The sequence below is a fragment of the Aptenodytes patagonicus genome, chromosome 20 (assembly GCF_965638725.1).
Source record: "Aptenodytes patagonicus chromosome 20, bAptPat1.pri.cur, whole genome shotgun sequence".
Taxonomy (NCBI): domain Eukaryota; kingdom Metazoa; phylum Chordata; class Aves; order Sphenisciformes; family Spheniscidae; genus Aptenodytes; species Aptenodytes patagonicus.
Window position 1 is genome coordinate 9,075,073 of NC_134968.1, and position 13,700 is coordinate 9,088,772.

The following is a 13,700-nucleotide window of genomic DNA, read 5'->3' on the forward strand; positions in this document are numbered from 1 at the left end:
CATATCTACCTTGCAGCTCTGAGTCAATCCTCCAGATAATTCCATCTTTTCTTTTTTTTTTTATTTTTTAGAGGTACTTTTCAGATTAATTTTCATGTCATTTTAAGGTCAGTTTGCCATACAGATCAAGTGAATTGCATGCTACCGTATCCTCTATGTCCTGTCTGTCCATGCAGAAATAGTTCTGTACTTTGCAGATATGTTTACCTGTGGTAAGATGAAACTCACAATATTCAGAGAAAACATTTCTGTGGAGCTTATCTAAAAATAATCACACAGTGATGAGGGAAAGAAATTATCAGAGAAGGGGCAATGGACCTAATGAGAAGCACTCCACAAATATCTAGACATCAGTCTTCTGGTGAGTTCTGATGAAGATATTTCCCAGGTGAGCTCTTCAGCTCTAGTCTGTGAAGTTTATTTGGAGGCCTGAAGGGATAATGATTTGCTTTACTTCAAATATCTTGAACGTAAAGAGCTATGGCTGGGCCGATAACCCTGTTCTCCACTGGTATTGAATGGAGTGCAATAGATGATACAGTAAAAACACAGTTTATGTGTTCTAAACTAGATTTCTGCATTAGTAAGAGACAAACTATCACTTAGACGTCTCCATTGCTGTATATTGTTTGTGTGTGAAGTCAAAATGATAGGTTTATCTAAACATACCTATATCTTAGGCTTCTGAATTGAGAGCAGATGAAAACCATGTCCCTTTTTGTGCAAATAAAAGGCTGATTGTGGAATGAAAGAAACTACTTGAGTGTTAAGGAAATGGGTGGTCACAGGGAAGTTGGTTTGAGACCTGTCATTTTAAAAAGGAAGGTTAAAACTTAATTTATTTTTCCTTTTTTCCTCTGGTTGTGGTATGTATCTATCTGGAGGATTCATGCGATCCTAGTTTACCTCTTGACTCTTCTCATTTTCTTTGCTAAGCCAAGACAGTGGATGTGAAATTAGTCATTAAGATGGGAGAAGCGTAAGAGGGTGTTTTGCACCAGGAATTGCTAGTTCGTTATGATCCCAATAAGAGAGACACACAGACTGTGTCAAGCATGATCTAAAAAGCTATTTATTAGAGCTAACGCTATAAAGGTGACGACAGTATAGATAAAGCTGCATCACTTCAGATACTGGGAACCCCAAGCTGTGAAGCATCAAATGAGCCTCTGATCAACACGCAGCATGCCATGTACATCCCGTCAATGGAAGGGTTACTCCATTTTGGTGATTTGAGTTAGTATAGGATTTTTTTAAAAGAAAACAATTATATCCATCATTTCTACTGTCAAACAGAAAGGATGTTCACAGGAGAACTTCTTGCTAGTTAGATAAAGGCAAGGCCATGCAGGTAATGTAATCACTGGTACCATATGGGAGCTGCCCGCAGGCTCCTCTGCTACAATAAGCTTCTGAGTTTATCCTGCAGCCAGGGGATTTGTGCAGCACAACACAGACCTGGAGACCACACTGGATGTGCAGCACAGCACAGCGCTACAACCTGCACTAACTCCTTGATGTACAATGGTCTTCAGTCAAGATGAGTGCAGAGGTTGTAAAGGGATATTAGGAGTGGCCGCCACCTTCAGCAGCCCAGCCCAGTTCCCGGGGACCTGGCATCTCTGACCAGTCTGAGGCATGCAGCTGCTAATTTCCTATCTGCAGGTTCAACCAGTAGCAAAGGTGAGCACCTATCCTGGAGACACATGGACATGCCCAGACAGACACACACAGAGGACACTGACACAGCCAGTCACACGGACTGCCACAGCCAAGGCTCTGCTGTCAAAAGCAGCCGCATACAGGACACACATCACACACAAGCACAGGCAGCCGTGTCTCCTCCTCCTCTGGGGCTGGCAGAGACCGGAGGTCACTAGTGCAGGCACACACATGACACTCTCTGGGTTCACAAGCACATGCACATTTGCGGATCCCCCAAGCATCAGCACAGCCCCTCTGTCGGCCTGGTACCCCTGCCTGGATCCTGGCCTCTGATCCCACCCCATGGTCCCTTACTCGCCAGCTGGTCCAGCTTGATGCACTAAAAGTCCAGGGGGACCTCTCCAAAGCTGGTCCTGGAGTTTCTTAATGGCCCATTGATTAGTAGCTGGCGACTTTTGCTCTTTGCCATTGTCTCCATCACCTCTTGTCTACCAGGTTGTTGTCTCTGTGTTCTTGTTTATAGCTTCTCCCTCTACTTATTATTGCCTTTTGCATTGAAAAGGTCCTTGATCAGATAACCCTAATGAAGCAGATGCTCTCACCTTCCACCTGCCCTTAGAAGCATCATATTATAATTTTGGTGTTCTGGCAGGCTGCGGTGCAGAGGTGTGATCATGTGGGGCAATTCAGACAGAAACAAATAAAAACCCAGCTCTCGTTTGTTTGTGTCTGAATTACAGGAGTACCACACCTGTCTGGAATTCAGTTTGAGATTAAGATGCCTATATCCAGGCACTGAAATGTGACTCTACATGAACTAAAAATCTGAACTATATAGACAGAACATACCTCCTTTTTTTCCCCAGAGATATCGGAGGTAAGTGTTAGGCAGTGGGTGTGCCCACCTTATACTAGAGGCTGATGCATGGACTCCAATAGTAATCATAGAATCATAGAATCATGGAATCATTAAGGTTGGAAAAGACCTCTAAGATCATCAAGTCCAACCGTCAACCCAACACCACCATGCCCACTACACCATGTCCCTAAGCGCCTCATCTACACGTCTTTTAAATACTTCCAGGGATGGGGACTCAACCACTTCCCTGGGCAGCCTGTTCCAATGTTTAACCACTCTTTCAGGAAAGAAATTTTTCCTCACGTCCAATCTAAACCTCCCCTGGCGCAACTTGAGGCCATTTCCTCTCATCCTATCTGCAAATCTGCAAAGACTGCAGAGAACTAGTTCATGACATATCATGAACAGAACTTATGCAGGGTACCATTATTTTCAGTAGGTTTTCTTCAGAAGACACTAAGAAAATGGTTGTCTGAAATATGAAGTATGTTGAAAAAGTGGGCTACATACTACATGCAGAGAAAAAAATACTGTCTACATAATAAATAATGTAATTCTTATGATCTCCTTCCCTGAAACAGTTTGTAACAATGTTAATCCATTTCATTTATCTGACATATACTGTGTCTTGTTATATGCTATACTTTTTCAAAATGCAATAGACAAGCATTATAAGGCTCATCCAGCAGGGACACAATGACAGAGGGTGGGTTGTTGGTTTTTTTAAAATGTTTATTCTCTGTTCTCTTTTGCTCTGTTTTTACGTCTTTAAAAAGGACATGTCACACAGTCCTGGGGAAGGGGAGCAGGGGGAACACACAGAAAGAAACTAAAATATCATGGAAACATTTTGTAATGTTTTTGACCTTGGATTCTGAAAGACTTATGGTTGTGTGAAAACTATTTATACTATTAACTGTGTTGTGACTCCATATGAAACCGAGTGTAACACTCATCTGCCTAAGTCTACATCTAATTTCAAATTTAGAAATGTAGATCTATCTAGAGCCATTATACAGAAATAAGAACATGTAGAGAGTTATGTGGCCTGTCTTAACTGCAAATTTTTGGATTAAAATAATGGCTCTCTGAAGGAACCTCTTTTCACTATCTATAAAAGAAGACTCAAGAAATATGTACATTGTCGACATCCAATGTTAGATGACATGGATCCCGCTTTTCATGTAAAAATTCTGCATCTTCCATGCAGTCAAGACACTGGTGAGCCCATTTCCTAGGTAGGCACAAAATTTCAGTAAAGCAAGATTTTACTTAAACTCTGTAACAGGCTATCAATTTCATAAGCAAACGTAATACTTTCAAATTAACAATTAATTTTGCATTTCGACTATGGTATTTGGAGATGACACATACTTAAAATGATCAGACTAAGTGATGCATGTGATTCTTCTTCATCAGATGAACGTTTCATTCTTGTAAGGCCAAGAAAACTTGACAAGACTCCAGAACACTAAGTACTAAACCTTGGCAGAGAAGAAATCTTTCTTTTCTTATCCATCAAGGTTGATGCAGATATTTTGCCTTGCAGGGAATTTTGTCAATTAGATAAGAATATTATATGGATGGCATTAATCTGACCAAATGCAACTACCTGCAGCTGAGTTAAAATGTCCTCACAGACAGCAGAGAGAAAAAGAACTTCTAGGACATTGTTTGACTCAGAAATATACATGTCACAGAAATAATATATAAAACACACGTGATTAACTATACACACTAATGGTCTTTCTTTGCAGTGACTGTAAAGAGAACCTGAGTAGTTAGCTCAGAGGTAGATGTCTGCTCCAACATTTAAAGATAGGGAAGAGGAATACCGCTAAAGAACGCATACAGTAAACACTGCATTATATGTTTATGGTTGTTCCACCTACTTTTCTCTGCAATCAGTTTAAGACATTGTCATGTCTGCCTAATGCTTTTCTCAAGGCTTTCTTCACCTCCATGTTCCTGAGAGTGTAAATGAAAGGTTTCAATATGGGAGTCACAGTATTATTGAGGGTATTCACAATTTTGTTCAAATCAAAGAAGTCTGATGATAGCACCTGATGTACAGGAAGATGGTGGAGTCATACCACAAAATTACAACAGTAAGATGAGCTGTGCTGTGCATGTACAAAAAGCTCTTCGTTGACCTTGGGCTTATGGGATCCCCAAGATAGTGGAAATAATATAGATGTAGGATGTGAATGTTACCGCTAAAGAGCCAAGTATGGATGTGGAGAGGGTGACAAGACATACCATTTCAACAAAATGAGTGTCAGAACAGGAGAAAGATATCCATGAATCTGTGTCACAAAAAAAAAGGGGGTAGATGATGTTGGGGCCACAGAAGAATGAGGTGAACATTACAGAGGATGGGGTAGTGACACCCAGGAAACTGAACATCTGGGAGCCAATGGCCAGCTGTGTGCACAAGGTGTGGCACATGAAGAGACTGTAGCGTAAAGGGTAGCATATGGCCAGATAGCAACCATAAGCATGACAGCCAAGACGGCACATTCCATATAGCCCAAAGAGAAGACGGATGACATCTACAAGGTGCAGCTGATGAAGGAGATGATTTGATTCTTTTCCAGGAATACTCCAAGGGCTGTAGTGTACCAGATCTCCAGAAAGGAGAGTCTGCCAAGGAAGCAGTACATTGGAGTCTGCAGGAATGGATAGACCCACACTAGCACTATGGTGGCCATATTTATCAGTACTGTTAGTATGTATGTTACAGAAAAGAGCAGAAAGAGGGTGATCGGCAAACACTGGTTGCCAGGAAATCCCAGAAGAATGAATTCTTCTACCATAGATTGGTTCTACCTTTTTTTTTTTCCCCAGCCATGACCCATCTGTCAACACATACAGAATGTATTGACCAAAGAATGTATTGAACTATTCTCTACTTATGTCTCAGACAGGACAGGTTCACAGGTTTACTGTGGTAAAAATAAGGAGTTCTCTTTCATTTTATACACTGGGAATGAAGTGAAATTAATCTGTCCATATTCAGATGCCTACTCTTGAGCAAACTGTCTAAACTTTCACAATCAGTGGGGAGAAACAAGCACTTCTAGGGCATAATTATCTGATTGTATGAGGACGATGTTTGAACTGTCAAATGACCCACATTCTAGAAATGACTATTTATTTTCATGAACTACCCATGTTCATAGTCTAGGCAGACTAGTACAGATATACATGCACACATTGCTGACACCTGTTTTATGTTAGATTAACACTCTTCCCTCTCACAAGTGTGTAAATAAAATCTAAGAAACTCATTTTACACTGTACTACTTTGATAGTCAATAATCAGCCAGTGGAACAAACTTAACAGATCTATTGACAGAAACAGACAATGTAGTATTCCCTGTTCGTACAACATTTTCCCCACTAGACATTAATTAATTTATTAAACAAACAAATAAAACTGTCAAAAAGAGATAATATACATGACTTTCAAAACACAAACACCTCTAAACAGAGATTTTTCTCATCTTATTTTACCTACTTTGAATCATTTATGTGAATGTGAGCTCCCCTTCTCATCAGTGGAGATACACAGGCAGCTCAATAGGACTACTCTTAGAAGTCTGTTTTATGATGATGTGAATTTCAGTGAGTGAATTCACCACCTGTGTGTGATTCAGCAGCCATGGGAGTCATTTTAAACAAGTTAGAGGAATTCAGGCGCATAACTTGTATTTATATGCATAAGTTCCTACTGAAATCATTGGTCATTTGGCTGCAAACAGGAAATTCTAAGTATCATTAGATTTCACAAAACAAAAATCCTCATCAATCCACAATCAGTTCTACCATCTGTAGAATTCCACTATAATGAAAAAACACACTCCATCTTTTGGAAATTGCGATTAGCAATAATGCCATCTTGATCTCTTTTAGAACTGCATTGTAAAGCTTCACATTTACTGGAATATGCATCCCTTGTTTATGAACTACAAGTGAATCCTTCATCCAAGAGGCTTATTTCACATCCTTCCCCAGTTGCCCCATGGGCTTCATATCAACAACAGTTTATCAATTACCACAGTCCTTACACATTGCACTGCTACTCAGAAAGACAGAGCACTTGATATCAGGGGAATGGTGATACTCTCATTGCACAACATGCTCTCTTCACTGAAAGTCCTTCAGAAAATTATGTTTTATTCTCTGAGGCTTTTTTTTGTTGTTTGTTTCTCTCTATCTAACAGCTAGTAGCCAGCACCAATATTACAAAGGCAGATGATGACAGTGCTTGTTGTCAGAAACAGGTCCCACTGTTGGGATGATAAATTTCAGGAAAAAAGATAAAATTTACCCAAAGTCTTGGTGGTCCTGATTGCTCTAAGAGGGAAACATTGCACCTTACTTCAGCCATACAAAATTTAAATGTCTATAATAAAATATATTTATTTAGCTGCTTCTATTTTCAGTGTAACAGAAGTCTTTCCATTTAATGGACCATTTGTACTAACTGTTTAGATACCCATCTTAGTGTGTCACCGATCACTCCCTTAGGGTTACCAATCACTAAAGTCGTTAATGAAAGTACCTAAAAATACTTAATGGTAAAGGAGCATTTAGAAGTGTAAAGCTAAGAGAGATGGCAAAACCATCCATTTTCTGAAGATGTTTTGTCACTCATTGACTAGATGCAAGAGCAGTCTGGGTTAGTAAAGATTATGGCACAATCTGGGATAGAGGAGTTTAGTTCCTGTAAGTGTTCCGAATTGTGACTGTATTATGAGTTGTCCAGATGGAGATGCCCCTGAGGTGATTTGTAGTGTTTGAAGGCTTAAACATTTGTAAAGCCAGTCATGAGAAAACTGGGATGGAATGGCAACATTATTTGTTTGTTGAGCTAAATTATTCATAAATTTGGATTTTAGATAGCCCATATGAGAATGCCTTTCTTTAGTTAGTTGAATTGGTTCCCTTGTACTTGTGTATTGAGTAAACCACTGGTGACTCAATTTTAATTGCTCAAAAATTCTCAGAACTGTTGAAAATGAATGCAATTATTCAGATAATTCAAGTAGAATTAATTCACTTTCCCACCATAATCATTTTTCCATTTGTCTTACTTTTTACAGACTGCATTTCATGGAACTATTAAGGTGAATGATCTAAAAATGTTAAACAAACAACAGAGAAAAGAAAAAATACCTTTATTTTGTAAAACTTTGTTTTCACTTTGGAAATATTAGGTGGTCTATACTGAAAAAACACAATTATTGACAAAAAGAGTGGAAGTTGCAGCTTCACACTTCATCTATTAACAAAATTTATGTCAATACTTTATCTGAGGGCTCTAGCAGAGAAAGAGCTCTATCCCTCAGATTAATGGACATAATAGCTGCATCGATTCTGAACAATAGCTGGTCCATTATCCATTTGTGGCTCAAGTAGGATCCATTTATACTGAAAAAAAGTTCATCAGGGGGTTTGTCAGCTCAAACTGCATGAAAAGATTGATGTATCTCAGTCTGCCGTGGTGTTTCTATGGCAGGATGCTTTTCTTGATGATATGATACTATGACTTGTGTGTTGCAAAGTGGACCAAAAAAAAGGACTGAAATATCTGTCTGAAGAATTAGTAGATGCCTTCTCAGCATTAAGCAATACATATTAAGCAGTACATAAAATCTATAAAAAAACAATAGTATTACGAATGGAACCAAAATTAACATGCTAGAAAGTAGGCCTCACAGCTAGGCAAGAGAATAAGGGAAATGGCAGTCCAACTCAAGATGCTGAAATGAAATCAAAGCAATGGAAGGAAAGGAGCTAGCTACAAAACCTCTGAAACATTCAGATCCACTACAATCTAGATGGTCATTCATTTCACAGAATGTTGTCCTTACTAAGTTGGACAAAGACAGGAGTTAGATGGCCTGATCATTTCACACAGCTTTGATTCAGACTTGGACAGGCAGATGTTTTACTCTCAGAAGTCTTATTGCTCAATAAACTTGCAAGTTTCAGCTAAAAACTATGGGCTTATGGTACTTGAGATATCAAGATTTTAACAATAAGGATAGATTACATTTATTCCGAAGAAATGTTTTGCATTGGTTCAACAGAAGTCTTCAGAGGAGGTTATGATATTCAAAAGAGCCTAAGATAAACAGGGATAAGATAAACTCCTTTACACTATAGAAAATACCAACATTACAGTATTTTCAGTCAACATAAAATGTATTTACATCAATTTTCTTCAACAAGTGTTCAAAATTTAAACCAGAGCTGGGATTCATCCCATTTAGAAGTCAGATATGTCATGTTAGGTATTGGCTCCACTTTTGATCAATGAAGTAGTTCCCCAGTTTGTTCTGGAGAATGATTAATCTACCAAGGTAGATTTCTAAAATGGTCAAATGAAACATGTTCTCAAAGATCCTGTTTTTTCCAATATTTCTAGAGAACCACATGTAACTGTATTAGATATGGGCAAGCAAGTTTTAGATGGCTGAAAATAGGTGAGAATAATTTAAACCCTCACATTTAAGGATATAACCCTCCCAAATCCAGTTCAATTGTATGAATTTATAACAGATCACATACTGATTATTTCTTTAGTCATATTTGCTGCAAATCCAAACTTAGAGTAGAAATAATGTTAAACCTTGAAGAGAAATATTAAATTTAATTTGGTCAGCATTGTTTTTTAATATATGTTCTACTTATGTACAATACTAGACATTATTTTATCTTTCTTTTTTTTTCCTCTGTACCAAAAAAATATTTTGAATTTTTATTGAAAATATCCTAAAATGATATTTCAGTTCCTCATAAAAGTTGGTGAAAGGTTCATCTGGATATTGAACAGCTCTCTGATTATGGGAAACGAGCAAAAAAATGTGCAAAATCAAATTTACTTTCATGATTCAAAGTTGAGTGGAAATAGTTCCTTTCTTAATTAAGGGGTAATTGCATGTTTTCACAGAGACTGACTGTGAAAACCCTGGGGACTTTAATTCCTTGGGGAGGGGCCAGTCTAGAAAGTATTTGTATCTTGGAGCTATGCTAGAGTCATGCTTTTTCCCCCAAGGTAAGTGGCAGAAAAGTGGGCTTCAGAAATGCTCTTCTTTTTCACAGAGATATTTGTGATTTCAGAAGAAAAATACTGGGTTTGCACTTATTGTTGTCTCTCATCATGATGTAGAGCTTTTTAATACTATGAAAGTGAAAGCTAAATTCTCTCTAATTCAGTTTGCCTTTCTTTTGTCTCTCTGCCACCGTATATACATTCATTTTTCTCTTCCTTTATCCATCCATGTGCATGTAAAGCCCTGAAATTGTAGCTGATCCTTCTTCAAGCAGGAAGTCCTCCTGATATCTCTTTCAATCTGAATTATTCTGATTCTATGTGTATATACTGCCTCTACCTTTCTATCTATCCCTTCATGTTCATGCAAGGGTTTTGTGTGTGTGTGTGTGTGCATTACATCCATCTTTATTCTTTGCTATCTGTTCTCCATTTATTTCTGAGCTTATGTGTCTATTCTGTCTATATAATTATTCATTTATTCCTGTATATCCTGCAGCGCCTCTCTTTCTTCTTCCCTCTTCTGTATATAGTTCATTATCATACGATTCTCCACTCAGTTGATTGACTCAATTTCTATATGTCAATCTTTCTGCCATTATTCCTTGCCTTGCCTGTCCAAGGACACAGGGTAGGATTCATCTGTCCAACCTGGCCTCCATCTGTCAGAAATATAAAGATCTTGCTTGTGTTCTGCATCATATTGAAATATGCCAGACTTAAAATGATGTCAGGGAAAAAAAAGTTATCTATGTATAGACAACTGAATAAAACATCAGATGCCTTATTTTCAGAAGTCTGAAGTGGTTGCAAATGATTTCCAGTTAAAATATTGAACATTTTTCAAAAATCAGCCTTTTTAAAATACGTATCAGGTTAATTGTCTCAAAGAATGAAGTGACAGGATGGACCCTTCACTTCTTTTGGACTTCTCTTCCTTTTTAGTGTTGTGAGTATTGGTGGCCATGGTCACAGCAGTCTATTTATGCGAGGAAAAAACTATTTTTCCTTGGAATGATTTAAAAAGAAAAAAAAAAGAAGAAAAAAAAGAAAAAAGAAAAAAAGAAAAAAGTAAAAAGCTTTACTTTCCTTGCACATTCTACTGGAATATTTTTTTCAGTATACTTTTGGGCAATCTGTGTTATGAATTCTGATATGTAAGGCAGAAAATAAGTAGCAATGCAGTGAACAAAGCTCTGGTTTTTTATTGTCTTTTGTTACTTAGATGAGTCTTTCATCTGAAGTTCAAAGAGGAAACCATAGTGGCACCCATGTTTTCATCCTCCTGGGTTTTCCTGGCCATCAGTATCTGAAAATGTCTTTATTCATGCTTTTTTCCATCATGTACATCTTGGCACTCTTGGGAAACTTTTCCATCATGGTCTTAGTAAGAAGCCATCCACGACTTCATACTCCCATGTACTTTTTCCTCTGCAACCTCTCCTTCCTAGAGATCTGGTACACCACAGCTTGTGTCCCCAAAGCTCTAGCAGTCCTCCTGGGTGGAGACCCAACCATTTCCTTTGACAATTGCCTTCTACAGATGTACTTTGTTTTCTCTTTGGGCTTCACAGAGTGTTTTCTCCTGGCTGCCATGGCATATGACCGTTGTTTGGCAATCTGTTTCCCCTTACATTATAACTCCATCATGAATCACACCCTTTTAACTCAACTTGTCTTTGGATCATGGTTTTGTGGTTTCTTGTCCATAACCATACCTACATACATGATTAGCACATTGTCTTTCTGTGGCCCTAATGTTATTAATCACTTCTTTTGTGACATAGCCCCATGGATAGTTCTCTCTTGCACAGATACCAGCCTGGTTGAGTTAGTGGCCTTCATAATCTCATTCATTGTCATCCTCGGCTCATGCATAATAACCCTGGTCTCCTATATTTACATCATCTCTACCGTACTGAGAATCCCATCAGCTATAGACCAATAAAGGGCCTTTTCCACTTGCTCTTCCCATCTCACTGTTGTGATTATTTGGTATGGTTCCACCATTTTTCTCCACATCAAACCTTCCATAAAGGACTCACTAGATTTGACTAAAACTGTCCATGTACTTAACACTATTGTCACACCTTTGCTGAATCCTTTCATTTATTCTCTGAGGAACAAAGAGGTGAAAAAAGCTTTGAAAAGAACAGTGCAATTTAAGTCATGGGCTTGAACTGGGATTGTCACTCAAAAGATGATACTATGTTTCAGGGACTTTTTGTTACTTTAAATACTATGAGCTTATCTTGGAGATATGAGTGAGGTTGGAGCATGTATTACAGAAAATTATGTGGACAAAGTGTGGAACTGGGAGTCATGGATTTCATCTCCAGCTGTATCATAGACTTTTTTGCCTTGCACCTCCACTTCCTGCATTTGTAAAATCTGGACATCACACAAACTACCGCTGTCTGGTTCTCTGAGAATTAGGTGTAAAAATGTATAGATAAGCCCTTAGAATTATTGTTTGTTCCACCCAATTTCAGAAATCTGTATGAGGAATTTCACCATCTGAGTCTCCTTTAATAGCCATAAGTAAGTGACAGACACGTCCAAAAACCCATTTGAGACTTAAGAGTTCATTCATCTTAGAGGTGGACCCTTGGAAAGGACCCACATAACCAAGATGCTAATTTTGATCTGTCTACTTTGATGTTTCTACGAAGACTACACCCGGGCCTTCATATCCACTTTTACTCCAGATATGGGGATTGGTTCTACCTGGATGTCGTGGTTTAATCTCAGTCGGCAACTAAGCACCACGCAGCCGCTCGCTCACTCCCCCCCACCCGGTGGGATGGGGGAGAGAATTGGAAGAGCACAAGTGAGAAAAAACTCATGGGTTGAGATAAAAAACAGTTTAATAATTGAAATAAAATGATGATAATAATAATAATATGATAATAATAATAATACACAAAGCAAGTGATGCACAGTACAATTGCTCACCACCCGCCGACCGATGCCCAGCCAGTCCCCCAGCAGCGGCCCCCCCAGCCAGCTTTCCCCAGTTTATGTACTGAGCATGACGTCCCATGGTATGGAATGTCCCTTTGGCCAGTTTGGGTCAGCTGTCCTGGCTGTGCCCCCTCCCAGCTTCTGGTGCACCTCCAGCCTTCTCAGTCGGTAGAGCATGGGAAGCTGAAAAGTCCTTGACTAGTGTAAGCCCTGCTTAGCAACAACTAAAACATTGGTGTGTTATCAACATTGTTCTCCTCCTAAATCCAAAACACAGCACTGTACCAGCTACTAGGAAGGAAATTAACTCTATCCCTACCGAAACCAGGACACTGGACATAGAATATATAGCCTTCATTTAAAATTTCCTTGGGCTTCTAAGGATATACACATGCTATGTAATTAAACAGTGCCAGGAAATAGCCTTGGGCACAGTAACATGATCTTCTGTGTTGCAGAATTGTTAGAAAGATCCCTGTCATAGCATTGGGTTTTGCCACCTACTATTACTGCAAACATTCTTTGTTATTTTACAGGAGTTTTTATCAGCCAGAATCTGTTCCTGTAGATGGCTTGCATGTGTCTTCTATGATTTGCTTCCTCTGTCTCTCTCTCTTTCTTTTTCTCTCTCAGTTCTTTTTGTTTGTTTGTTTGGTTTTTTCCCTGTCTGTTCTGACATCTGCAATGACAGCCTCTTACCTGCAAAATTTTAAGTATTCTTAAAGGAAACATTAAAAAACCTTCCTTGTTCTGTGTTCATTAAAATGATCTCTTCTTCGTGACATGTGACACGGTTAGTAAAACACACTTGTTTAAAGAAGCAAGTATTAAAGACAAAAACTTTTCTGTCATTATGTACTTACTCACTAGCACATTTGCCATAAAATGAAATGTTCAGCTGTCTGTAGTATCTGCAGTTCTATGGACTATTACAGAAAATTCATTTTGACTCCCTGTGATTCTACAACCACTCAAAGAACTGGTGCTGACTCACCAAGACTAGAAAATCTGTGGGAGAACTGGCAAACTGCTCAATGGATTAAGGATAACAGCAGAACCACATGACTTTTAGTGTAAATTGATCTCATCATGAGCTAGTACAATAGAAGATAGGCAGGAAATATAGAATTAAGCTGTTATCCCAATGTG

General features: G+C 38.6%; 1 protein-coding gene and 1 pseudogene across 1 annotated transcript; one reads left to right on the forward strand and one right to left on the reverse strand.

The window, feature by feature from the left end:
* Positions 1–4,428: 4,428 nt before the first annotated feature.
* On the reverse strand, positions 4,429–5,340 carry LOC143169238 (olfactory receptor 6F1-like; annotated as a pseudogene).
* Positions 5,341–10,929: 5,589 nt separating this feature from the next.
* LOC143169239 (olfactory receptor 6F1-like) lies at positions 10,930–11,766 on the forward strand. The gene is given in 1 exon segment (XM_076356513.1): positions 10,930–11,766. A coding segment is annotated over 1 exon segment (837 nt).
* The last annotated feature ends 1,934 nt before the right edge of the window (positions 11,767–13,700 follow it).